General features: G+C 49.2%; 1 protein-coding gene across 1 annotated transcript; it reads right to left on the bottom strand.

Annotated features, from left to right (window-relative positions):
- Nucleotides 1–17,280: 17,280 nt before the first annotated feature.
- Nucleotides 17,281–22,596, bottom strand: Lat (linker for activation of T cells). The gene is made up of 11 exons (XM_051145209.1): nt 22,346–22,596; nt 22,137–22,164; nt 21,995–22,029; nt 21,679–21,766; nt 21,484–21,548; nt 21,371–21,400; nt 21,225–21,288; nt 21,052–21,146; nt 17,750–17,812; nt 17,590–17,652; nt 17,281–17,503 (listed from the first exon to the last, which is right to left on the bottom strand). The coding sequence occupies exons 1-11, from the start codon at nt 22,446–22,448 to the stop codon at nt 17,418–17,420; spliced, it is 720 nt and encodes a 239-aa protein (XP_051001166.1). The 5' UTR covers nt 22,449–22,596; the 3' UTR covers nt 17,281–17,417.
- Nucleotides 22,597–22,995: the final 399 nt, after the last annotated feature.

The following is a 22,995-nucleotide window of genomic DNA, read 5'->3' on the forward strand; positions in this document are numbered from 1 at the left end:
CTTTTAATTCAACTTTAAACCCTCTGCCAGTTCCTTAACTCACTTCTTGCCAGTTCAGCTAGATAAGGTGGTTTGCAAATTTCATCTCCAGAAACTTCTCTGCTGAATCTGCCCTCCCGGAGGTGAGCCACCAGCCCCCACACCTGTGGCTTCTCGGCATCTTTCTCCGAATCTTCCTCCCTCGGCAGCCTCTTCTCTTTCCTGTTTTGGAGCTCCAGCCCCTAGGAGGAACTGCCTGCCTCTTACTTTTGTCTTGCATTTGTAGATTGCATTTTTCCTGTATTTTCCCAGTATATAAGTTATCTTACAGTTTCCAAAAAAAACTTCCATCAGCTACTGCCACATCCATTTCCAAAATGTCTGCTGTGACTTTAGCTTCTTGTCTGTCTGCCCTTACATCTGTACTCTTTTTCTTTCTCTCTTTTTTTGAGACAGGGTTTCTCTCTGTAGCCTTGGCTGGCCTGGACTGGCTTTGTAGACTGGATTGGCTCAAGTCCACAGAGATCACCTGTCCCTGCCTGCTCCCGGGTGCTGGGATGACAGGCGTGTGCCACCACACCCGGCTACATCTGTGCTCTTATCACATTTTTTTTCAAATGGAGGTGGCTGTTGTTTGTATGTTTTGCTGTATTTTTTTTTTTTTTTTTTTTGAAACAGACAAAAGAGTCAGAGACGCACCTGTTCCCACTGTTAGGGATCCCACAAAAACGTCAAGCTAACGACCAAAATGTATATACAAAGGGCTTGGTGCAGACCCCTGCAGGCTCCATGTTTGCCTTAAGCCAAAAAAAATCGATATATATCTCAGCCTAGCCTTAACCCTCAGTCCTTCTGCCCCCACCTCCCTATTGCTAATATTACATGCATGTGCTGCCAGGCCCAGGCTATATGCAAACGTTTCCCAGCATTCCCGCCAGCCTCTCCATGTGGCCCTTCGCCCATTGGCGTCCTACCTGACAGGGACTATACATTGTACACATCCCACTGGTGCTTTGTTCTGCATCTTCCTGGCCACTAGTGATGCTGCAAATCTGCCGTGTGTTTATTTGCTGTTTGGATTGACGTCTTTGTAAACTGCTCTCTCATGTTCTTTTCCTTCTCCTCAACTGTTTTTTTGGTTCTCGCTTGCCTGTTCTAGCCGCAAATATAGCTTGGCCTTCAACTTTGCTTAAGGTCACTTCTCATAATTTTCCCTCTAATAGTTTTATATTAAGCCAGGCATTATGGTGGCACATGTCCCAGTACTTGGGAGGCAGAGGCAGGTGGATCTCTGTGAGGTTGAGGCCAGCCCAGTCTACAAAAAAAAAAAAAAAAAAAAGTCAAAGGCTTTAAATTTCCCATAGATGTGTCCTGCTTGTTCCTACCCACCTCCAGCAGGGAGGAACTGCACATCGTTGAATGGGCCAGAGGTAGGAAGCACCCTAAAATCCTAAAATCCTAAAAAAAAAAAAAAAGTAGGTAAGTGCTCATTGGTAAACTAGCTGGGTTGCAGATGAGGTGCAATTAGCCTGATAGTGTAGATGGGGAAACTGAGGTATGAGAAGGACAAATTGCTCACCAAAGATCACACAGCTACAAAGTGTTGATCTTCCTGACCCGGGGTCTTTCTACCATGGGCCGTGTCCCTTATGAATCTAGGCAACTCAGCAGCCTACCCGCAGCCATCTATACTACTGGCGTCTGCATTCCCTGACACCTGTCACATTGCCCTGACATGACTCAGCACCTCCCTCAGGGAGGCCTCCTCACAAGGCCTGTCAGTTCTCATCTTCTTCCAGGAAGCTTTGCTTGGTTCCCAGCCTCGCACAGCTGGGCTGCGGGAGCAGCCTCTCACACCTGCTGTGGACTTAGGACTGAGTGCAGAGAGAGTGACTGCAGGCTCACCCAGGAGGCCAGAGGCCTGGCCCTAAAGTGGCAGCAAGCGAGCAGTGGGTACATTGTCCTGCAACATGCTAGCTCCCTTCATCCAGAGAGAGAGCACACAGCTCCTAAGTGCCTATCCACTGAGAACCAGCCTGGGCTTCATGGAGAGATCCTGATAATAATAATAATAATAATAATAATAATAATAATAATAATAATAATAATAATAATAATAATAACAACAGTGAATACCTGGTGGTGGTGGCACACGCCTTTAATCCCAGTACTCTGGAGGCAGAGACAGGTGGATCTCTGTGAGTTCAAAGCCAGCCAGGTATGCAGAGCTATTTCTAGGACAGCCAGTGCTACATACATACACACACACACACACACACACACACACACACACACACACACACACGAGAGAGAGAGAGAGAGAGAGAGAGAGAGAGAGAGAGAGAGAGAGAGAGAGAGAGAGAGAGAGAGAGAGAAACTGTCTGGGGAGGAAAAACAAACAAGAAACCAAACAAACAAACAAACAAAAAAGTGAGCAAATTCTTAGTGATCTACAAGATTTGCCTCATCTGCAGGCCACATCACAAGACTGCCAACGGCGACTTGAAACCTCATATCCTCCCAAGTCCTACAGAACCGAAGTGCACCACAGTCTGTGTGGAAACTGATCCAGCTAGTAAGTGATTCAAAGAAACCTTTGTTGTCCTTGGTCGGACAAAGAGACCGTGCATGTAGAGGAATGTTAATTCAGAGCATGGCTGTTTCTGTCAAAAGATCACATCCAAAGATCTTCTAGGTCTGACTGGAATACAAACACACCTTTAATCCAGGAGACAGCAGCAAACAGATCTGAGTTCCAAAAGAAAAAGCATAATTCCAGGCCTGGTAGTACATGCCTTTAATCTCAAACGAAGGTAAAGTTAGTCTGTAAAAGGAAGCACCCGTGTTTGAAAGTGATGTCTAACTGAGTGGCAGAAGAGGTGATGAATCAGAGATTCGACAGACTAGGATACACCACACTCTTGCAAGAAGAGAAAGAAAAGGGAGCCTACTTAAGGGGCAATACAGAGAGGCAGGGGGCGGGGGGGGGGGAGAAGAGGCAGTTTTACTGGGACAGTAATAGAGAGATGGGTTGCAGAGAGAAAACACAGCTAAGACAGAACAAGAGAGAGAGAGAGAGAGAGAGAGAGAAGCCAGAAGCCAGAAGATTAGAGCAGATTGCTGAGTTAGTTTGAGGTGAAGCAGAGCAATTCCAGGCCAAGGGAAATGCCAGATTAAATAAATCAGCCGGGAGAGGAGTTTGAGCCAGAACAGCTGAGTGGAACCAGCCAGCCCAGAGCTCAGAAAGAACAAAAAAGGGTGAGCTTAAAAAAAAAAAAAAAAAAAAAAGGATGAGCTTATTAAGCACTAAATCCCAGAGGCTGGAAACATTCGAGGCCTAGGTTAGATTGTACAGAGGCTAGAAGCTTCCAGCACAAGGCCTAGGTTAGCAGAAGGAGGCAGTTAGCCTCTGAGACAGCAACTGAGACAGGAGGATAACAGTTCCTTTTACACGTGCATGTTGTAGTGCAGGGCAGAATCATCACACTATTCAGAATGGCATCAATTTAAAACTTATGAATTGTTTGTTTCTGGAATTTACCCAGCTTACCACAGGTGACTTGAAACGGCAGACTAGATAAGGCAGTGAGTATAAAGTGAAAATGTCAGATAAAAACGGTGCAGAACTATACTATTGTGTAAAAGAGATGAGGAATAAGTGTACATGTGTTTTTGCTTCTATAGTAATGGAAAATAATCTTTTTATTTTGTCTTTTAGTCTTGTTGTATAAAACAGAACTTAAATATTCCAGGCTGGCCTCGAACTAGTAATTCTCCTGCCTCAGCATGCTGAATATTGAGATTACAGGCAGGAGGCAATGTGCCTGGCTTATTGTAAATCATTTTTAAATGTGAATTATTGTAAGTAATGTTATTTATTTATGTACTTATTTATTGAAAGGAAGTGTGTGTTTACACATGTCACAGCAAGGATGTGGGTATCAAAGGTCAGTTTGCGTGAGCTGAGTCTCTCCTTCCATATGGGACTTGGAGCATCCAACTTGGGTCATCAAACATGGCAGCAAGCACGTTTGCCCTTGGAGCCACATCACGAACACTTATTTTATGGTTAATAACATTGCCTGTGCCCTGGGACAGGGACTTGGTTGTTGGGATGGAATGGGAGGGAAATTCTTTTCCATGGACATCTGTCCTTCAGAATTAGACCTGGGAGGCTGATCCCAGGACCCCGGAAGATACCAAAGTCCTTGGGCCAAAGTGGCCTGGTGTTTGCATGTAGCCTATGATGTCCTGCTATGTGCCTTAAATCAACCCCGGAATATCCACAGCACCTCCTTGCTATGGTGAATCTCCGCAGCCAGCCTGGTGGGACATAGAGTCTCTATGGAAACAGGCACACTCCAGCTCTGTCTGAGGTGTAGGTTTAAGAGTGCAGGGAAGGGAAGACAGGTCCTGAGTGTGGTGGCAGCATCCTTTGAGCTGGGGTCTCACACAGAGTAAAAGGGGAAGGTGAGCACACAGCCTTCATCCCGCTTGGCTTTCCGGCTGTGGGCACCGCCTGAGCAGCCGCCTCACCCTCCCACCACGACTTCCCGAGTATGAAAGACTTGCCCTCACCCTGTATGCGAAGTAAGCCCTTCCTTCCTTCCTGACGCTGCTTTCGCCAGGTATTTTTGTCACCCCCAAGGAGAGAAAGTAACAAACGCGTTCCTACAGTGAAAATGCGGTGAAGTCGATGCCCCACCGTATTGTTTCAATAGTGGTGAGAAAGACTGCACATGCTCAGTACAGAAACAGCTGCTTCCGCAGATAGCTTCTTCTCTTTATGTGTGTGTCCCTAGCTGGACTGGACTTCGTGTAGACCAGGGTGGCCTTGAACTCACAGGCATGTGCCTGCTGCCTCTGCCTCCAAAGCGGCGGGATTAAAGGTGCACCTCATCAGACATTTTTCATCGGAGGCTGGCTGCACCCACGGATGCACCGCTCATGTATGGTTGAGCACCCTCTGACCCCTTTGGAACTCTGCGTCCCAGCAACTCACTGCCCAGTTTATAAAAATATTAAAATTTAATTAAGAGTTGAAAATAAAATAAAGAAGAGCGCACATACACACAAGGGCGCAGGCCATTGTGGGGGAAGAGGGTCCGCATCTGTGTGAGGCAGAAGCTACCTGCACTCCAAATGGCAGCCCCAGCAGGCAGCCTGTGGTTGCCTCTCTTTGGCCTGAGTGCTTCCTCCTTAGTTACAGAATTCTGTTTGTATTCGGGGTTGCTATGGGACGAGAGTCAAAAATACAATTCCAAGTATCTCTGCAAGATAGCGGTGCTGGCCTGAGCCATGGCCTTCCTGAGTGGAGCCTCTTCCTGTCTCTCCAAGACGCATCAAGCTGATGGGAAGGCTGCCTGCTTGGCTCCCTCAGCCTTTTCCTTCTCACAAGGACACAGACTCAGACATTGGCCGTCACCATGTCTGAGGAGGGGCTAAGGACTAGGGTGACGAAGCAGAAAAGCAAAAAGATTCTGGGCCCTAGACTGTCCTCCCAGAAGCGGGGAGGTCTATGCCAAAAGTCCATCACCCACACAGGGGACACTGCAGATTTACAGGTGGATCGTGATAACTTTCTGGAATACAGTAAGGAAGCATTCCACTTAACAAAAATCAGTGTAATAGTTCCAACACAGAGAACAGAAAACAAAATAAGTTTGCTTTTTTGTTTTGTTTTGTTTTTTTTCAAAGACCCAGTGTGTTTTAATTTGGCCAAGAAATGTAATCTGTTATTTTGTTTATGTTACTGCAGTAACATTGCCTACATTAAAATTTAAATTTTAAGGTTGGCCTGTGGCCTAGTGGAAGAGCAAACGCGTCACAAACAAAGGGCCTGGCTTCTATACAAGCACAAGACAATGTGCTGTAGCCAGGCACAGTGCTGACAACACTTTCACAACCCCAGCACCTCGGAGGCTGAGGCAGGAGGATCACAAGTTTGAGGCTAGCCTAGACTACATAGAGACTCTGTCTCAGAAAACAACAAAAACAACGTGAGCTATTTTTATGCTCATTTATGCATGCCATAAATACATGCTTATGATTTGAAAAATCATACTAATTTTCAAATCTTTAAATCATACAGACATTGCTTTTATAAATTAAAAAGAAACTGGAGCAATGGCTCAGCAGTTGAGAGCACCTGCCGCCCTCACAGAGAACAGGAGGGGAGTTCCGAGCAGCCACACCAGGTGTCTCACAACCGCCTAGAACCCCAGCTCCAGCACCTTCCGGCTTCTGTAGGCATGCACACATGTGCACACACACACACACACACACACACACACACATATACCACAAGCATTTTAAAAATCCATCATAAAATATAATAATCCGGGTCCTCTGCAGAGCAGGAGTAAAGAGTTGTGAAATCCTATACTTGATATGTAATTAATGTCTACAAAATGTATATAGCTCTTGTAACTCAACAATAACCAAAAAAGTGACCCAGTTTTGAAAGTAGGTAAAAGATTTATAGATAGACCTAAAAAATAAAAATAAAAAACAAAATAAGTAAAAGATGCTTTAATGTTGCTATCTCTCAGGAAATGAAAATCCAAACCAAAGATTCCACCTCAAATCTATTGGGACAGTCGCCATGACAACAACAGCAAAAGGCCAGAAAGATGGCTCAGCAGGCGAAAGCACTTCTTCCCAAGTCTGACAACCAGAGTTTGACTCCAGCAAAGTCAAGAGGCTGAGGCAGAAGATCAAGAGGTCTAGGCCAGTTTGAACCAGTTCTAAACCAGGGTTACACAATGTAAAAATGAAAGAGAGGAAGGGGGCGGGAAAATGGGGTGGGGGTGGGGGAAACAAGCACCAGCAAGATGCTGAGAAACTGGGAGCTCTGCACGTTGCTGCTGAGAACGCAGGGCAGTGAGGGCACTGTGGAAAACCGTGTGGCCGCGCCTGAAAAAAATGCAACACATGACTTGCGTATGATCCATCACTTCTGTTTCTGGGACTATGTGCAAAAGAATTAAAAGCAAGGCTTCAAAAAGATGAGTACACTGTCATGGTGACAGCACTGTCACTCACACAGGAGCACCGCCACCTCTGACACTCTGCAGAAACAAAACGCCGGCTATCCATGAAGTACGCTGTTATTCAGCCTCGGGAAAGAAAAGTTGACCAAGGTGGCTCAGGGCTCAGGAGGCAGAGGAAGAGCTTGAGCCCTCAGTTCAAGACCAGCATGGGCTATGTACATCTCAAAAAAAAAAACAAAAACAAAAACAAAAACCTTCATCCTAAGTGAATGAATCCAGTCACAAAACAGACCGGAAGTGGAAATCGAAAGCTGGTTGCTGGCAGGAGTGGAGTGGGGAATGGGAAGGTTGTTTAAAGGGTACAGAGTTTTCTTTTTGCAAGATGAAAGTATCCTGGAAATCCTGAACATGCCCAATGCTGCTGAATTTACATAAGGCTGAGGTGGTAATTTTATGTTTTATGGGAGTTTTGTTGTTGTTTGTTTTGTTTTGTTTTGTTTTCCAAGACAGGGTTTCTCTGTGTCGCTTTGGCTGTCCTGGACTCACTTTGTAGACCAGGCTGGCCTTGAACTTGCAAAGATCCGCCTGCCTCTGCCTCCTGAGTACTGGGGTTAAAAACATGCACCACTATGCCCGGCACTCTGCCAGTTTTTAAAGCACTTTGTTTGCTTATTTGCTTTGGCAGTGTTGGAGTTTGAACACAGAGTTCTGGTATGCCAAGAAGTGCCACTCACGCTACATTTGAAGAAAAGCAGCCTAAGCTCCTTTGAGCCCATTTATCCAACACTAGAGGCTGAGCACCTACTCTGGGCCAAGCTCAATGTGGACCCCTGGAGAGGAGCTGGAGAGCAAGCAGTGCACAATCCAGAGCAAGACAGACTGGAGGCACCAGCTACCTCACAGCGTTAGGGCTGAGGAGTGGAGCTCAGGCACAAAGGCTCCTCCTCCCCCCGTCTGTGTAAGGCCCCTGAGCACATCACTGACAACCGGGGCAAGTAAATTGATTAATATTACGAAGCCAATCTCGTGGTGTAACAGGATACAGGGGGCACACGAGAGGGAAAGGATTGCATAAGGGAGAATCTTCAGGCCAGATCCAAGCGAGGGAAGATGGCCAAATGTCAGACTGGAAGGAGCAGCAAGTGCAAAGGCCCAGAAGGAGAAAGGTGTGTCTGAGCTGGCAGAAAGTAGGAGGAGCAAGAGTGATTTGGGGAACCAGTGGGGTGGGGACAGATGGTGGAAGCACTGTCAGCAGCCCCATGCACAGGAGTCAGATAAAAAGCCATCCATTAGCTACCACGAAGAAGTCAAGGCAGGAGTAGGAGCTCCACGCCCACATGCCGAGATTCTGGATTTGGGGGACAGGGTCACAGCAGGTTGGGAGGGCTAAGATAGGATGAAGTCCAAATATACTACTATGACAAGAAAATTAATTATAGCAACCAACTCTTTTGTCCTGGAGAGATGCTGGGCCAGTCACTGAAAGCCTCACGAAGTTCCACATTTGTCTTAACCATCACTGCATGCATGAGTTAAAAGATGCTTGCTGGCCCACTCTGCCTTCACCCTGTCTGTGCAGTGGGTGCAATAAAGCCCAGAGATGGGGGTGGAGAGCAACGCTGGGACAAAACAAAGTCTAAAGGGTGGGGTGGGGACCTGGGGAAATGGCACCCCAGAGCTGATGGTCTTTGCTTATGTGGGAGAAGCCTGGGCCCCACTCACCTTATGGGACACTCAGAGTTAGTCTCCCTGACTGGGAGGGCATCTAGTCTGACTCACAGGAATAGCGCAGGCGGTCAGAGGGAGACAGGAGTCCCACCATGCCAAACAAGGCCTCTCAAGTCCCCGCTGACTCAAGGTCACCTAAACCCTAGTCTTTCTGAGCTAGTACGGTGGCTCAGAGGGTAAAGGCCCTTGCCCCCAAAACTGGCAAACTGATTTCAATCCCCACAACCCACATAATCGAAAAACTCCTTCCCACAGGTTGCCCTCTGCCCTCCACACACATCCCGTGTGCGTGGGAACACAGTCTTTTAACATTTCAATGCTGTCCGGATTGGTAGAGCATGCATAAGCCTGCATGGGTCTTGCATCCCATTCGAAGGCTTAAATCAGCCCGTCAAACCCAGCACTCCTGCATCTAGTCACAAACTACCACCCCTGCCTGTACTTAATGCTCATGTAATTTGTTGTTAAAGCAATATCCTTTGGGGGCTGGAGAGACGGCTCACAGTCAACAGCATGGCTGCTCTTGCAGAGGGCCAGGTTTGATTCCTAGCATCAATATGACAGCTCACAGATGTCTGTAATTCCATTCTAGGGATTCAATGCCCTCTTCTGGCTGAGTTGGAACTCTCTATGTAGACCAAGCTAGCCTTGAACTCACAGAGATCTCCTTGCCTCTGTCTCCCAAGAGCTGGGATTAAAGGCCTGTGCCATCACGCTCAGCAATAAAAATCTTTTTTTTTTTTTTAACTTTTTTATTAAAAAAGAAAGCAAAAGTTGTCTTTGTGTCATGGCCATGACTTTGTGGTTTTTTGTTTTTGTTTTTGTTTTTTCTGAGACAGGGTTTCTCTGTGTAGCCTTAGTTGTCATGGACTTGCTTTGTAGACCAGGCTGGCCTTGAACTCACAAAGATCCACCTGCCTCTACCTCCCGAGTGCTGGGATTAAAGGCATGTGCCACCACGCCCGGCAGTGCCCACACCTTTAATCCCAGCACTCCAGAGGCAGAGGCAAGGAGATCTCTGTGAGCTCAAGGCCAGCCTGGTCTACAAAATGAGTCCAGGATAGGCAAGGCTACACAGAGTAACCCTGTCTTGAAAAAAACAAAATCAAAACCAAAAAACCCCCAAAACTTATAGCTTTTTCCTGTCTACATAAATACACAAACGAAACAGAATGGACAGGCTTATAGCCAGCCCAGACTTTGGCAAAGACTAGTTCAATCGGTCCAGAGTCCTGTCAGGAGGCACCCTGGTTGTGTGACCTTAAGAGGTCACTCAAATTCTCTTTGCCTCAATTTCCACACTTTCAAAATAGAGCTAATAAGAGTACCTACCTCACAGAGTTGTAAGATGAAAACAGTGGGACATGTCACAAAGTGCCACCAAATAAGGTCACCAGAGTGAGAGTGGGAAGACTGGGGTTGGGGGTAAGGGGCCGGATGGGCTCCTCACCTCTCTCCAGCTCCGGGAGCCCCTCCTCTGAGCCCTGAGAGTCCCAGCTGATCCCCCCAACACACACAAACTCACCCCCACCCCGCAGTGTCTGATCACCCACCACAGCTGTCTTCCACTACCCTCAACTGTTCCAGTTTGGCCCCTGACTTAATTCTCACGTTGAGGGAGGTGGTTCAGTGGGCCCCATCCACAGAGGAAAGAGCAAAGAGCAAAGATCTGCAGAGGAGGCTGGTGGCAAGACCCTTCTGTCTGCCTTTGCATGGAGGCTAAAAGATGCTGGGCCCCCGCCCCTCCCCCCAAGCACCCTCAAGCCTTTATCTCCAGGAGGCAGCAGCTGAGCCTCCCAGTATCTCTCTGATCCCCCAGATTTCCGGTTCCCCAAAGACAACTCAGGATGTGGGGAAGGAGGGGCAGGGAGAGGAGAAGACAGACAGAGACATGGGGCTGGGGGGGCTGGGGGGAGGAGACAGAAAGAGAGACACTGGGGGGGGAGGGAGAGACAGAGACAAAGACAAAGAGACAGAGAGAGAGACATGGGGGTTGGGAGAGAGACAGAGAGAGACATGGAGGAGGGAGAGACAGAGACAGAGAGACAGAGAGAGACACGGGGGGAGCAGAGGGAGACAGAGAGAGACACGGGGGGAGCAGAGGGAGACAGAGAGAGACACGGAGGGGGGAGAGACAGAGAGACATGGGGGTGGGGAGGGAGAGAGAGAGAGAAAAGGAAGATGAAATGACCACTACCAAGGGGGCAGTGACAGACACACAAGAGAGAAAATGCTCCCAAGACAGAAGCAGACAGACAGAAAGAAACAGAGGCAAGCATACAAGAAAGAAGAGATGGTGCACGCCTTTAATCCCAGCACTCGGGAGGCAGAGGCAGGTGGATCGCTGTGAGTTCGAGGCCAGCCTGGTCTACAAAATGGGTCCAGGACAGTCAAGGCTACACAGAGAAACCCTGTCTCGAAAAACAAAAAAAAAAAAAAAAAAGAGAAAGAAAGAAAGAAGAGACAACAGGTGTGGTAAATACACCCCCCCCCCCCCCCGCAATTCCAGTACTGGGATGGGGAAAGCAGGAGGACCAAAAGTTCAAGGTTGCCAGTTATGGTGGTTGACTTTACCCACAGCCCTAGGGACAGGAACAGGCAGAGCTCTATGAGTTCAAGTCCAGCCTGGTCTCCAGAGATAGTTTCAAGCCAGTCAAGGCTACCTAGTGAAACCCTGTCTCAATAAGACGAAGTAAAGGACTAGCCTGGGCTACATTAGACAGAGAGAGAGAAAGAGGGGGAAAGAGAAAGAGAGAGAGAGAGAGAGAGAGAGAGAGAGAGAGAGAGAGAGAGAGAGGTGTGACACACATACAAAGGGAGACAGAGGCAGAGGCGGGGATATTGCGAGCGAGACAAAACCGAAAGCAGTCTGTGGGAGAGGGAGAAACGAGGGTTTGGGGTGCGGGGTGTTGCAGGGACCCAGAAACAGAGAGAAAATTAGTAAGCTTGTGAGCCTGGTGGGAGAGAGTGAGAAATGCTTAGCACCTAGCAGGCATGCAAGGAGGAGGGGTGGCCCAGAGGCTCAGCTTGAGGGCAGAGGGACAACTATGCCACCTTATTTCTCAAGGCACCAGGGGCCCACGAGCCCCCCAGGGTAACTGATGCTGTAGGGGACCCACCCCAGTGAGCTCACACAGCTGTGTGCTAAAGAACCCTGTAACACTAGTGAGAAGTCCTGTGGGGGAAGGTCCTTGGACAAAACAGAGGAAGAGGACCCCAGAGGCCACTCCAAAGGTGGGCAAGAAAGAAGAGAGTCAAAGCAAGACTGGCCCCGAACTATCCCTGGAGGGAGAGCCCCAATCCTGCCTAAGCCGGCCTGAGCCTGACCACCTGTCCTCTCTGAGCCTCAGTTTCCCTCACTTGCCAAACAGTCGCATAGAGCAGCCATGCAAGGATGACCTCCTGAAAGGGCATATGTAACGTGTGGGGCCCTGCACATGGCACATGGCAGGTGCCTGAAGCCGGGCCCCTCGCTGCAGCTGATGCTCCCACAGCATCCTGTCTTTGTGAGTCAGGATTCTTTCATTTACAAAAACAGCAGACACACACTGAAGCCCACCCAGACCAAAGGATGCTGGAAAGCCACGTCCTGTAGCGGGCCGTTCTTGGGTGGACCTGACCTCTTCCCAGGGTGGCTCCAGGCCTGGGTGGAGTTCACAGAAACCTGCCTCCCTCACCTCCTCCATACTGCCTGATCCCTGCTGCCTATCCCTTTTGGGTGATCCCGAGATGTTCCAGGCCTGTGTACTGTTGAGAGTCTTGGAGAGAAAGAGTATCTTCCAATGCGGAGGGAGCTGACTAGTTCCTTTGCCGTGTTTTCTCTTTTGCCAACATCTAACAATGTACACAGCTCCCCTTCCTCTACCTCACAGTAAGCTGTGGAACTAACTGTGTGACCTTAAGAAAATCATTTAACCTCCTGAGCCTGTTTCTTTGTGTGCAGAATGGGCTTCCTGTATGTGCATCGGGAGTGGCTCACACACAACTCAGCAGCAGAGCGCCTGGTTTCCCTTGGAAACCTTCTCATTTCCAGTCCCTTAGAGGCCAGCGTAGAATACATAACATGGGCAAGCCTAGAGTGGTCAGCACATGGGTTCTATCGGCCAGTGATTGGCTTGGGGAGTCACGTGTCCCAAGATAGCCCAACCAGAATAATTTTAGTGCTTTTGATGAAGAGGCAGGTCCTTAGAGCAGCCCATCACATGACCAAGCACACAGGGAAAAGCTGTGTAAAGATAGATCAATAAAAAAGAGAGCTGAAGAGCCTGATGTTGTGGCTCCCAGCACTTGGGAGGCAGAGGCAGGTGGATCTCTGTGAGTTCGAGGCCAGCCTGGTCTACAAAGCAAGTCCAGGACAGCCAGGGCTACACAGAGAATCCCTGTCTCAAAAAGAAGGAGGAGGAGGAGAAGAAGAAAAAGAAAAAGAAGAAAAGAGAGCTGAAAGTCAAGGAGATGGTTAAGTAGGTAAACTGTTTGCTGTAAACATGAGAGCCTGAGTTCAGATCCCAGCACATATGTAAACAACCAAGTGTGGAGACAAACTGGTGACTTTTGTAAGGGAAGTTATACACACCCTCCCCAGGGTGTGCTCTACACACCCTCCCAAGGCCCTCACTCTTCTGTCCCATCTGCCGAGCTCAAGACTGGAGGCCCAACTCCTACTGGAGCCAAGAAACATGAAATGAAAAACACTTGGTGACTCAAGAACATCCCTCAACTCCCTCAACCACCAAGGCAACGATCCCCAGGCACTCCTTGTGCCTCTCAGCCACAGCCAACCAGTCACCGTGGTACCTGGAGTGTGTGGCCATTGCTCTGCTGGCCCACAGCCTCTGCTCTCCCACCTCTAAGGCATCTGCCCCTGCCAGCCAACCTCCACAACAACTAATGCAGGGATACTTGCTAGAGTGCAAACTTGGCCATGTCATCCTGGGCTCCATAGCATCCAGGGACAGCCCATGGTCTCAGAGTGAAGAGCTTAACCCATCTGTCCACCCTTGGGTCTATGCCTTCTCCAGTATCATATCATTTCCTCAGTTCTCCAAGCTCAACTCAGGACTTTAGTATCCAATGCCCCTAAAGCCTGGAGCATCTCAGGCTAGTCATCCAATTGTCACACACCAACCAGTGACACTCCCATGGCTGCTTATGCTATATCCTCCACGCCCACCCATTCCTACCTGGGCCTTGATCTTATTTTTGTTTTGTGTTTGATTTTTTGGTTTGCTTGTTTTTCACACAAGGTCTTATCATATAGCTTGGGACTGGCTACATAGACTAGGCTGGCCTTGAACTCACAGAGCTCTGCCTGCCTCTGTCTCTCGAGTGCTGGGGTTAAAGACAGGCACCACCATGCTCCGGCCATTGATCTGTATTATTATGAAATCACTCGATCTAAAAACACTTTAAGTATATTCATTAAACACTTGTGGGATTTCCCCCGCTCCATTACAATGTTTTGGGGGAGGCAGTGCTGGGGTCTGAACTCAGGACTCCCACATGCACAAGTGCTCCACCGCTGACTACCCCAGGCCAAAACTGCACCATCCACTGAAGCCTTTGTTGCACTCCAATCTCGATTCTCTCCCTCCACCCAAGGTAACACTGTCCTGAACTTAGTGTTCTTCTCTTCACTGCTCTACCTGCCTTGCTAGCCGACATATGTGTGTCCCTGAGCAACGCATACAGACAGCATCTCTAATCCAAACACCCGAAACCAAACACTCCAGATACTCCAAAATACAAGTGGAAAATCCACTTCTGGCTTCATGAAGTGGGTTTCAATCAAATGCAGGTGCATTCAAAATAATGTATAAAGCTACCACTGGGCCAGGCATGGACTTTAATCCCAGCACTTGGGTGGCAGAGGCAGGTGGATCTCTGTGAGTTCAAGACTAGCCTGGTCTACAAAGTGAGTCCAGGACAGCCAAGGCTACACAGAGAAACCTTGTCTCAAAAAACAAAAACAAACAAACAAAAAAAGCTGCCACTGGGCTTTGTGTCTAAGGTGCATATGAAACACAAGAATTCTGTATTTACATTTGGATCTCATTCTCAAAATAGCCAAACATTTCAAATTAAAAAAAAAAAAAAAAAAAATCCAAGCAGAGGCAGGAGAGCTCTATGAGTTCAAGACCAGCCTGATCTGCATATTGAGTTCCAAGGCAGCCACAGCTAAACAGTGAGACCTTGTCTAAACAAACAAATCCAAGTGAGTGTGGAACTTCTGGCAAGGAACCCACAAACCCACTCCACATCTTTAACTGCCTACAAATGGCTCGCACTGCTGCCTTGATGCATGCATGTGCTGTCAGCGATGCCTCTCCTGCGGATGGGCCTGACCATCCTGAGGCTGACTGGTGGTCCCTCTGTTGTTTCCTGCTGTGCCCACTGAGATACTGCCTTGCACAGCAGCCTGTGCCTGTCCACCCCACAGGGTAGGCCAAGGTCCTACTTAGCAAACCCAGTAAGCAAAGGGCCTGCCTGACTTTCAATCTTGTTGCTAGATTGTACGACAGGCTGTTCTGCCATTTTGCCTTCACTAGTGCAGTGCTGTTGCTTCCTCTGCCTACTCCTCCTGCCCCAACAACCCAAATAAAAAGATTTAAGCCCATCACCTTATGCCAGACTTCCCAGATGCTCCCTCTTCAATTTGGTTGCAGCTGAGTTTGTGGAGGACCCCGCCCCCTCCCCCCTCCCATTGTTGACATTTTGCAAAACAAACAGAACAAAGAGGCTGCCCAGAAGCATGGTGGTGTCTTTGGAGGACAGGATCTGATCACAGACTGACCTTTCTGGCTGTGCATCATTGAGCAAGTTATCTCACTTCTCTGAGCCTGTTCCCATACCTACAAAACTAGCCATAACTGTCAGCAGGGAAGCCACGGTGATTAAATGACAGCCTGGGAGACAGTGGGTACTCTCTTGTGCATCCACCAGGGCAGCACTGGTCACACAACAGACACTCCAAGGCAAGTGAGTCGCTGACATGCTGTGACTTACTGGCCCCCATGACCCAGAAATTGTGAAGGTCGTCTCACTCATAAGTGATTAGATTCTGGAAAATATTCATGTCTAAGCCACCTTTCTCTTTACCTATGGCTTCATTTACAGGCGGGCCCTGCAGATAGGGTCTCTAGAACTCCACCCTCCAGCCCAGTCAGAGCTGGGATGAAAAGTAGTCTCCTGCAAAAACCCCAGGCTGACCCCACTGCCCAATGGGTCACAGTGAAATGTAGCTACAAAATCTGCAACCTGAACCATCGTGCGATGCAGGAAAGACCAGCTCACATCCCAGGACAGAGGGCTGGGCCTCTAAACCCACACAGAACTGGGACAAAGGTGGGCCCTGAAGGAGACCAAGAGAAAACTCCCAGAACCCAAGGCAAAGGAGCCAGGCCAGAGAAACAACCACACACCATGCCATAACCCACAAACAAACCTAGTAAGCTGACACGCAGAGAGGCCTGCAGATGTGTCACTCCCGAGCCGCTGAAGCTTTGCTGGCTGCACCTGAGCTGAGGTTGCCTTAGCTGCTTTGGTGAGGGGTAAGATAGATTCTCACTGTGTGTGCTGGGATGGCTTTGAACTCCTGAACTCCAGGAATCCTCCCACCTCAACTCCTGGAACAGCATAGACCACCTTGTCTGACTTGTTCAGCCCACTTCAGTTATTTCACTGAGAACCATAAAAGAGGCAAGAGACAAGAGACTTGCTGAGGTCATCAAGGCCAGCCCTTTGTTTGGCAAATCTAGGGAAAGAGAGTCAGTCATCTGGGTGGAGTCTCGCTGCTGACACACGCTCCCCACCCAGAGGTGTCCTGTACCCTGCTCTGCTACTGTCGCGATGAGCAGATGCACACTCACGAACTACCTTTGGGGAGATACATTCTGAGGCCCAGAACAGCCAGGCTGGGTGGGTCACAGGCCTCAGAACGTGGCTGTGTCCAGGTCACTGGCTATTGTAACAGTATTTAACCAAGACCCCTTAGAGGAGGGAGACCCACAAACACACAGAGAGGCAGAGCTGTGCAGACCTGCATGTACACGTACACACACATGTGCGCATGTGTGTCATGCATGCAAACATCCCACAAAGAAAAAGCTAGCCCTCAACCCAACACTGTCTTCACCCAGCCTTCCAGGACCCCCAAACCAGCAGGGCTGCTGGAAACTATGCATTAGGGCGCACACCTGTAATCCCAGCATGCAGGAGTGAGAGGCAGAATGATCGCCCACAGGTTCAAGGCCAGCCTGATGCCTGATCAGCATAGCAAGAGCCTGTCCCAATTAAACAACAACAACAACAAAAAGAAAGACTTTGGGCCATATGATCTTTATTCCATGACAGCGTCACACTGGAACTAGATTCATTTTCAGACTTCATCAGAAGATGCAGAATACTGGGGACACAGACCGGACCCCAAAGTGACAATAAGTTATGGGAGATTCTCAGGCGGTTGGCAAGGCGGAAGTCAAACAGGACTCCCTTAGAGACACCCTTCCCAGCAAGTCCAGTTCCAGGATTCCAGGACAGACCAGCGGCAGCTAAAACACAGCAGGGCGGAGGAGACAGGGAGGACAGAGTCATGAACTCATGAAACCAGTGGGGCATCCAGAGCCACAAAGTATGTGCCTAACCGTTTGGGGGTGACCAGGAAGAGGGTCCTGGGGAGAGGGTCCAAGGCAGGGGTGGGGACAGAGGCCACTCACCAGGCTCTCAGTTAACTTCCTGCAGATTCTCATAATCTGGAGCCTCCTCTCCATCCACTCCTCCATCTTCCACCTCCTGGGAGTTCACAGTGGCTAGAGGGAAAGGCGGAAAGACACTGGTGTTTAGCCCGCTCCAGGCAGCTGGCCAGCTTCTGCCCCCCTCACAGCTCAGTACACACCCGGCTCAGCCCTGGTCACTGGTGGCAGCTCCTGGGACACATTTACATACTCCCGGCTCCCATCTGTGGGGACAGATCAGGAGGAACAGTCAGTCATGTGCAGGGCAGGCCATGGGGAGAGGCTGTGGAGCGAGCGTCCAGGGAACACAGAGTCACGTACCCAGAGACGCTTCGGCACTCTCCTCACTCTCAGGGACGTTCACGTAATCTTCACCCGACTCTACTGTAGGACAGGCATTGCACTGCAGTTACTAGAAGACCCTCGGCCAGGCACTGGTTCCCAGAAGCCACCCCACCCCACCCCCCCCCCCCGCTAACTCAGGCAACCAGGACTCCAAACACAACCTTCCCCCCACAATATAGAGAGAATGTTCAGGAAAAGCAAGGGGAGCAGCCTGGGTAAGGGCCATGGAGGTGGATGGAGATCCACTGGACAGTGCCACTGGGGAGATAGGGCAGCGGCAGCACAGGACGCTGGGATCATGGGAGCTCAGAATGCAGAGAGCTCAGAGACATGAGGAGGAGGTGGCACACTTGGTCCAGATGCATCCCCTGTCATCAGACCTGTCTGGCTTCTGTCATCAGACCTGTCTGGCTTCTCAATATCACCAGCCATTGTCCACACCACACCTTCCCAGGCCCACGAACACCACTCACAGTATTACATGGCTTTTGGCTTTCTGGTTTCTGTATTAACATGTGGATGTGCTGGGCTTTGTAGCCAAATATCCAGGTTCAAATCCCAGCTCTAGCACTAAGCAGCTATATGTAACCTCAGATATGTTACCTAAACACTCTGTGCCTCAGTTTCTTGCCTGTACAATGAAGTTCATAACAGGACCTGCCTTGTAGGCCTATAGTGAGGATTAAAAGAGTAAATAAAAAAATAGAGCCTGCTAGATACTATGTGCTACCAAATATCTATTTATAAACCTTGAGCCAGGGTGTGGTCCCCAAAGCCTGAGGCAGGAGGTAACTTAAGTTCAGGGGTTACAGGCTAGACCGGGCATCACAACAGCAAGACTATGAGTCAATCAATCAATCAATACAAATGAATAAATAAACCCTAGCATGGTACAGAGACAGAAGTGGGGGGCAGGCAGGGAAAGGGTATACTCAGCAGAGCACCCAGGAACTGTAGGCTTTAATAAGTTGCATATATACCACAAGAGCATAAGGTAGGTCCTTAGTCAACAGTGGTTCCCTTAGTATCTTTATGTGTATGTTATATAGATGCACACAACTATAAACATGTGGCTTATCCACTCCACCTTAGACCCTTGAGACAGGGTCTCTCCCTGAATTTAAAATTAGTCTTTTATCACCCGGGCATGGTGGCGCATGCCTGTAATCCCAGCACTTGGGAGGCAGAGGATCTCTGTGAGTTCAAGGCGCCAGCCTGGTCTACAAAGTCAAGGGCTGTTACATACAGAGAAACCCTGTCTCAAAAAAACAAAAAAATAAAAAGATAAAAATTTTTAAAATTAGTCTTTTATCATTACAAGTTTGCTGAATTGGCTCACTAAATCCCTGAACAACCCAGCAGGCATACCCAGGAAATGATGAGGGAGACAGTAGGTGGGTAGATGGATGGATGGATGAACAGAATCACTTAAAGAGTCTGGGGTTCGGGGCTGGAGAGATGGCTCAGAGGTTAAGAGCACTGGCTGCTCTTCCAAAGGTCCTGAGTTCAATTCCCAGCAACTACATGGTGGCTCACAACCATTTATTGTGACCTGGTGTCCTCTTCTGGCACGCAGGCACACATGTGGGTAGAATATGTATAAGGAATTAAATCTTTTTTTAAAATCTGGGGTTCAAGAGAGAAATGACAAATTAGAAATCTGGATTACAATGGTACAAGAGAGCTGGGCAGCGGTGGTGCACGTCTTTAATTCCAGCACTCAGGAGGCAGAGGCAAGCAGATCTCTTGAGTTTGAGGCCAGTCTGGTCTACAAAGTGAGTTCCAGGACACCAAGGCTACACAGTGAGACCCTGTCTTGAAACAAAACAAACAAACAAAAAACACAAATAGAACAAGAGGGAACACGCCTGGAATCCCAGCACTCAGAAGGCAGAGGCAACTGGAACTCTATGAATTAAAGACCAGACTAGTCTACTAAGCAAGTTCCAGGGCAGCCAGGGCTACACAAAGAGATTCCGTCTCAAACAAAACAAAATTTAAAAACCTACAAAACAAAACAAACAGAGCCAGAGCACAGACATAATAGTCTAGGGAAAATACAGAAGATTGGGCGTTTCTGAATTAAAACTCAAAAATTCAGAATATTCCAAAATCCAAAACCTTTTAAGTACTGGTGTGATGCCACAAATAGAAAATTTCATACCATGAAATTTTGGTTTTATGCCAAACATTAATTAATTCACTATATATTTATAAATATTCCCAAGTCTGTATCTAAGTGTTTCAGGTAAGGGTTACTCAGAGAGTAACAGGGTTACAGAGAGAAGGGGGTAGAAAGCTGAAGATCACCAGACCCTGAGGAAAGTTCAAGGAAGGACACTAGGAAGAGACCAAAGCAGAGAAAAGCAGCCCAAGAGAAACAAAGACCACATGGTAAGCAGAAAAAAAAAAAAAAAGCAGTATGTATATGAGAGAGAGAGAGAGGGAGGGAGAGAGAGAGAACTTCTAATCAAAATTCTTACAGATACATTAATCCCAGCACTCAGGAGGCAGAGGCAGGTGGATCTCTGTGAGTTTGAGGCCATCCTGGTCTACAAAGCAAGTCTAGGACAACCAAGGCTACACAGTGATATTCCATCTCGAAAAACAAAACAAAACAAAACAAGAACAGGGTCCTATATAAAAAGAACACTGAGAAGTCAAAAAAGGAAAAAGAAAAAAGAAAACAAAGCAAGAGAGCTTTCAGATAAAAGATTTTTTTCTTTTTATTGTTTTGGTTTTTGAAACAGGATCTCTTTTTTTCTTTTCCTTTCTTTTTTTTTTCTTTTCTACTTTTTATTTATTTATTTATTTTGAGACAGAGTTTCTCTGTGTAGCCTTGGCTGATCTGGACTCACTTTGTAGACCAGGCTGGCCTCGAACTCACAGCGATCTGCCTGCCTCTGCCTCCTGAGTGCTGGGATTAAAGGCGTGCACCTCCACACCCAGCAAGACAGGATCTCAATAGGTAGCCCAGGCTAGCATTAAACCCAACCCTCCTGTCACAGCCTCCTAATGCTAGGATTATAGGTGCGTACTCTCATATCCAGCTGAGAAATGAAATTTAAATGGAAGGGTTAAAGAAGAGTCAGGAAATTTCTTAGACAAAAGATAAAATAATAAGAAAGGAAAAATCAGACAATCGGAAGTGAGGAGCAGGAAGTCCAACATCTGAAGGAGGAAATGGAAGGGCGGCAAAATCATTGCAGAAAGGAGAGGGAAGAGAGGAGTAGCTAGCAGCACATGGCGGAAAGAGGTTGACAGAAACCCTGACTCACTGGAGAAGGCGCTGTCTCGGAAGCCAGGGTTGCTGGGCACAGGAGCAGAGGACACAACAGGAATGGCGGCAGGGCTGCTGTCAGGAAGCACCTCTCTGGAGGGAAGGAATGAGGCGTTGAGAAAGGGTACCCAAGTCCCACTCCCACCTCAGACCTCCCACCTCCCCACTCACAGGTAGCCTTCATTGGGATAGTCATCCTCATCCTCATCTTCATCCGCAGTCTCACAGACTGGCTCTATGAGACACGGGGACGTCAACATGACCTGGGGCAGGTCTAGCCTCCCCACCCCACCCAGGACCCCAGACCCCAGACCCACCCTGGTTCTCGTAGCTCGCCACACTGTTGGCTTCAAAGAGAGAGCAAGAGGAAGACCGGGTCAGCTCACATCGCACATCCTCCCCTCTGCCCTCCAGCTTTCTACACCCTTACCATCCTCTGAATCCTGCCGGGAAGACGGCATCCGATGGGAGTCCCCGAGGGGCTGTGGGGATCTCCTGGAAGTCAAAGGTCAGGGATTGTGTCTGAGCCGGACTCCAGGGAAAAGGGGGATTACAACAGGGAAAAGGCATGCTAAAAAGAGGGAAGGCACAGTGGGTCAGAGGGAGGGAGTTGAGGGGTACTCACGGAATGGGGAGCAGGTCTGGCTGCCTCAGGGGTGGAAAGGAAGTCACAAGAGGGTAGGAAGAGGCAAATGTATGGGGGACGGTTGTTTCTGAGGACACAGAACAAAGCTATAGGGAATAACTCCAAACATCCCCCCACCCTCGTCACGGCCTCAAACGTACCCCTAAAAACCATGCCCTAGACAGGTACGGGGGCTCCCACTTCTGAACGAGGGAGACCCACACACTTCCTCCCCCCCCCCCCAGCCCAGCCCAGGTAATCAGCCTGCAGACAGCTCAGGGTAAACAGGACAAAGGGCCAAAGACACTGAACTCACGAGGTGGTTTGAAGAGGATGCTGCTTGGGTTCCCACTGGCAGGAAAGAGACAGCTTGGGTACAGGACCAGGAGGGCCCCAGCCCCAAGCCCTTTCCTCGGAACATAGGGAAGACACAGGGGGACACGGGACTGCACACTCACCTCGCTGTGGAAGTACTGTCATAGGAGGCTGGAGGAGAGAGAGCCAATGAGGCAGGATCAGGGTGCACCGGGGACAGAGGCACTCAAGACACCCGCCCCCCCGCCACCCCCAAGCAGGGCTGAGGTAGAGATAGAAGGTGTAGGCACTGGGGAGGACATGAGGACCCAATGGAGTGCCCAGCATCTAGGACCACACACTCCCTACTTACCTGGCAGCTCACGGCAGCGCACACACAGGGCAGCCAGGAGCGTGACCAGGAAAGGCAGCAGCAGGAGGCCCAGCCCCACAGGGCTCAGAGTGTCCACTTCCATCTGCAGAGCACCTGCCCGGCACCCTGCTGCACTGTAGCCTCTCTAGGCAGAGTGGCAGCAGGGGTGTGGAGCTGAGTGGGCCCCAGCCTGAGATCTGGCAGGAGGCAGCTGCGTTCTCTTTTGGGGGCGCAATGGCCACACTCCGTTACTGGACTGGTTGAGATCAGTATTGGCTCTGGAAGATGCTAGTTCCAGGGCCTGAGCTGGGGCCTGTGCCCCAGCTACCAGCTGCAGGATCCCCGTGCCCAGCTGTACCTGCCGGTCTCTTGCTCCCCGCCTGCCTCTCCTTCTCACCACCCGCGTGCGACAGGAAGCTGTGGTGAGGGCAGGAAATCATCAGGCTCCTCAGCCGCCTGCGCCTGCCCCCTGCCCACTCACCCCCACCCAGTTGTGGGAAGGGGGAGGAGGCAGAGGGACTGTGTGAGGGAACGGGTCTGAGGCTGCAGGATGAGGTAACCCCTCCACTAGGAAGGGAGAGGCGTGCCAACCAAGCCAGTTGTGGCCTCCCCATCCCTGGACGGGAGAACTATGAGGCTGCCCGAACCTG

This window comes from Acomys russatus, chromosome 5 (assembly GCF_903995435.1).
Source record: "Acomys russatus chromosome 5, mAcoRus1.1, whole genome shotgun sequence".
NCBI classification, from domain to species: domain Eukaryota; kingdom Metazoa; phylum Chordata; class Mammalia; order Rodentia; family Muridae; genus Acomys; species Acomys russatus.

Bases quoted from the DNA above. Each gene is read 5' to 3' on its own strand.
- Lat (XM_051145209.1), bottom strand. From the start codon at position 22,448: ATGGAAGTGGACACTCTGAGCCCTGTGGGGCTGGGCCTCCTGCTGCTG. The intron at 21,289-21,370 runs GTGGGTCTGGGG...CGTGTCTCATAG, and splicing joins GGCGAGCTACGAGAACCAGG to AGCCAGTCTGTGAGACTGCG. The intron at 17,504-17,589 runs GTGTGTACTGAG...CTTTCCCTCTAG, and splicing joins AGTGACCAGGGCTGAGCCGG to CCACTGTGAACTCCCAGGAG.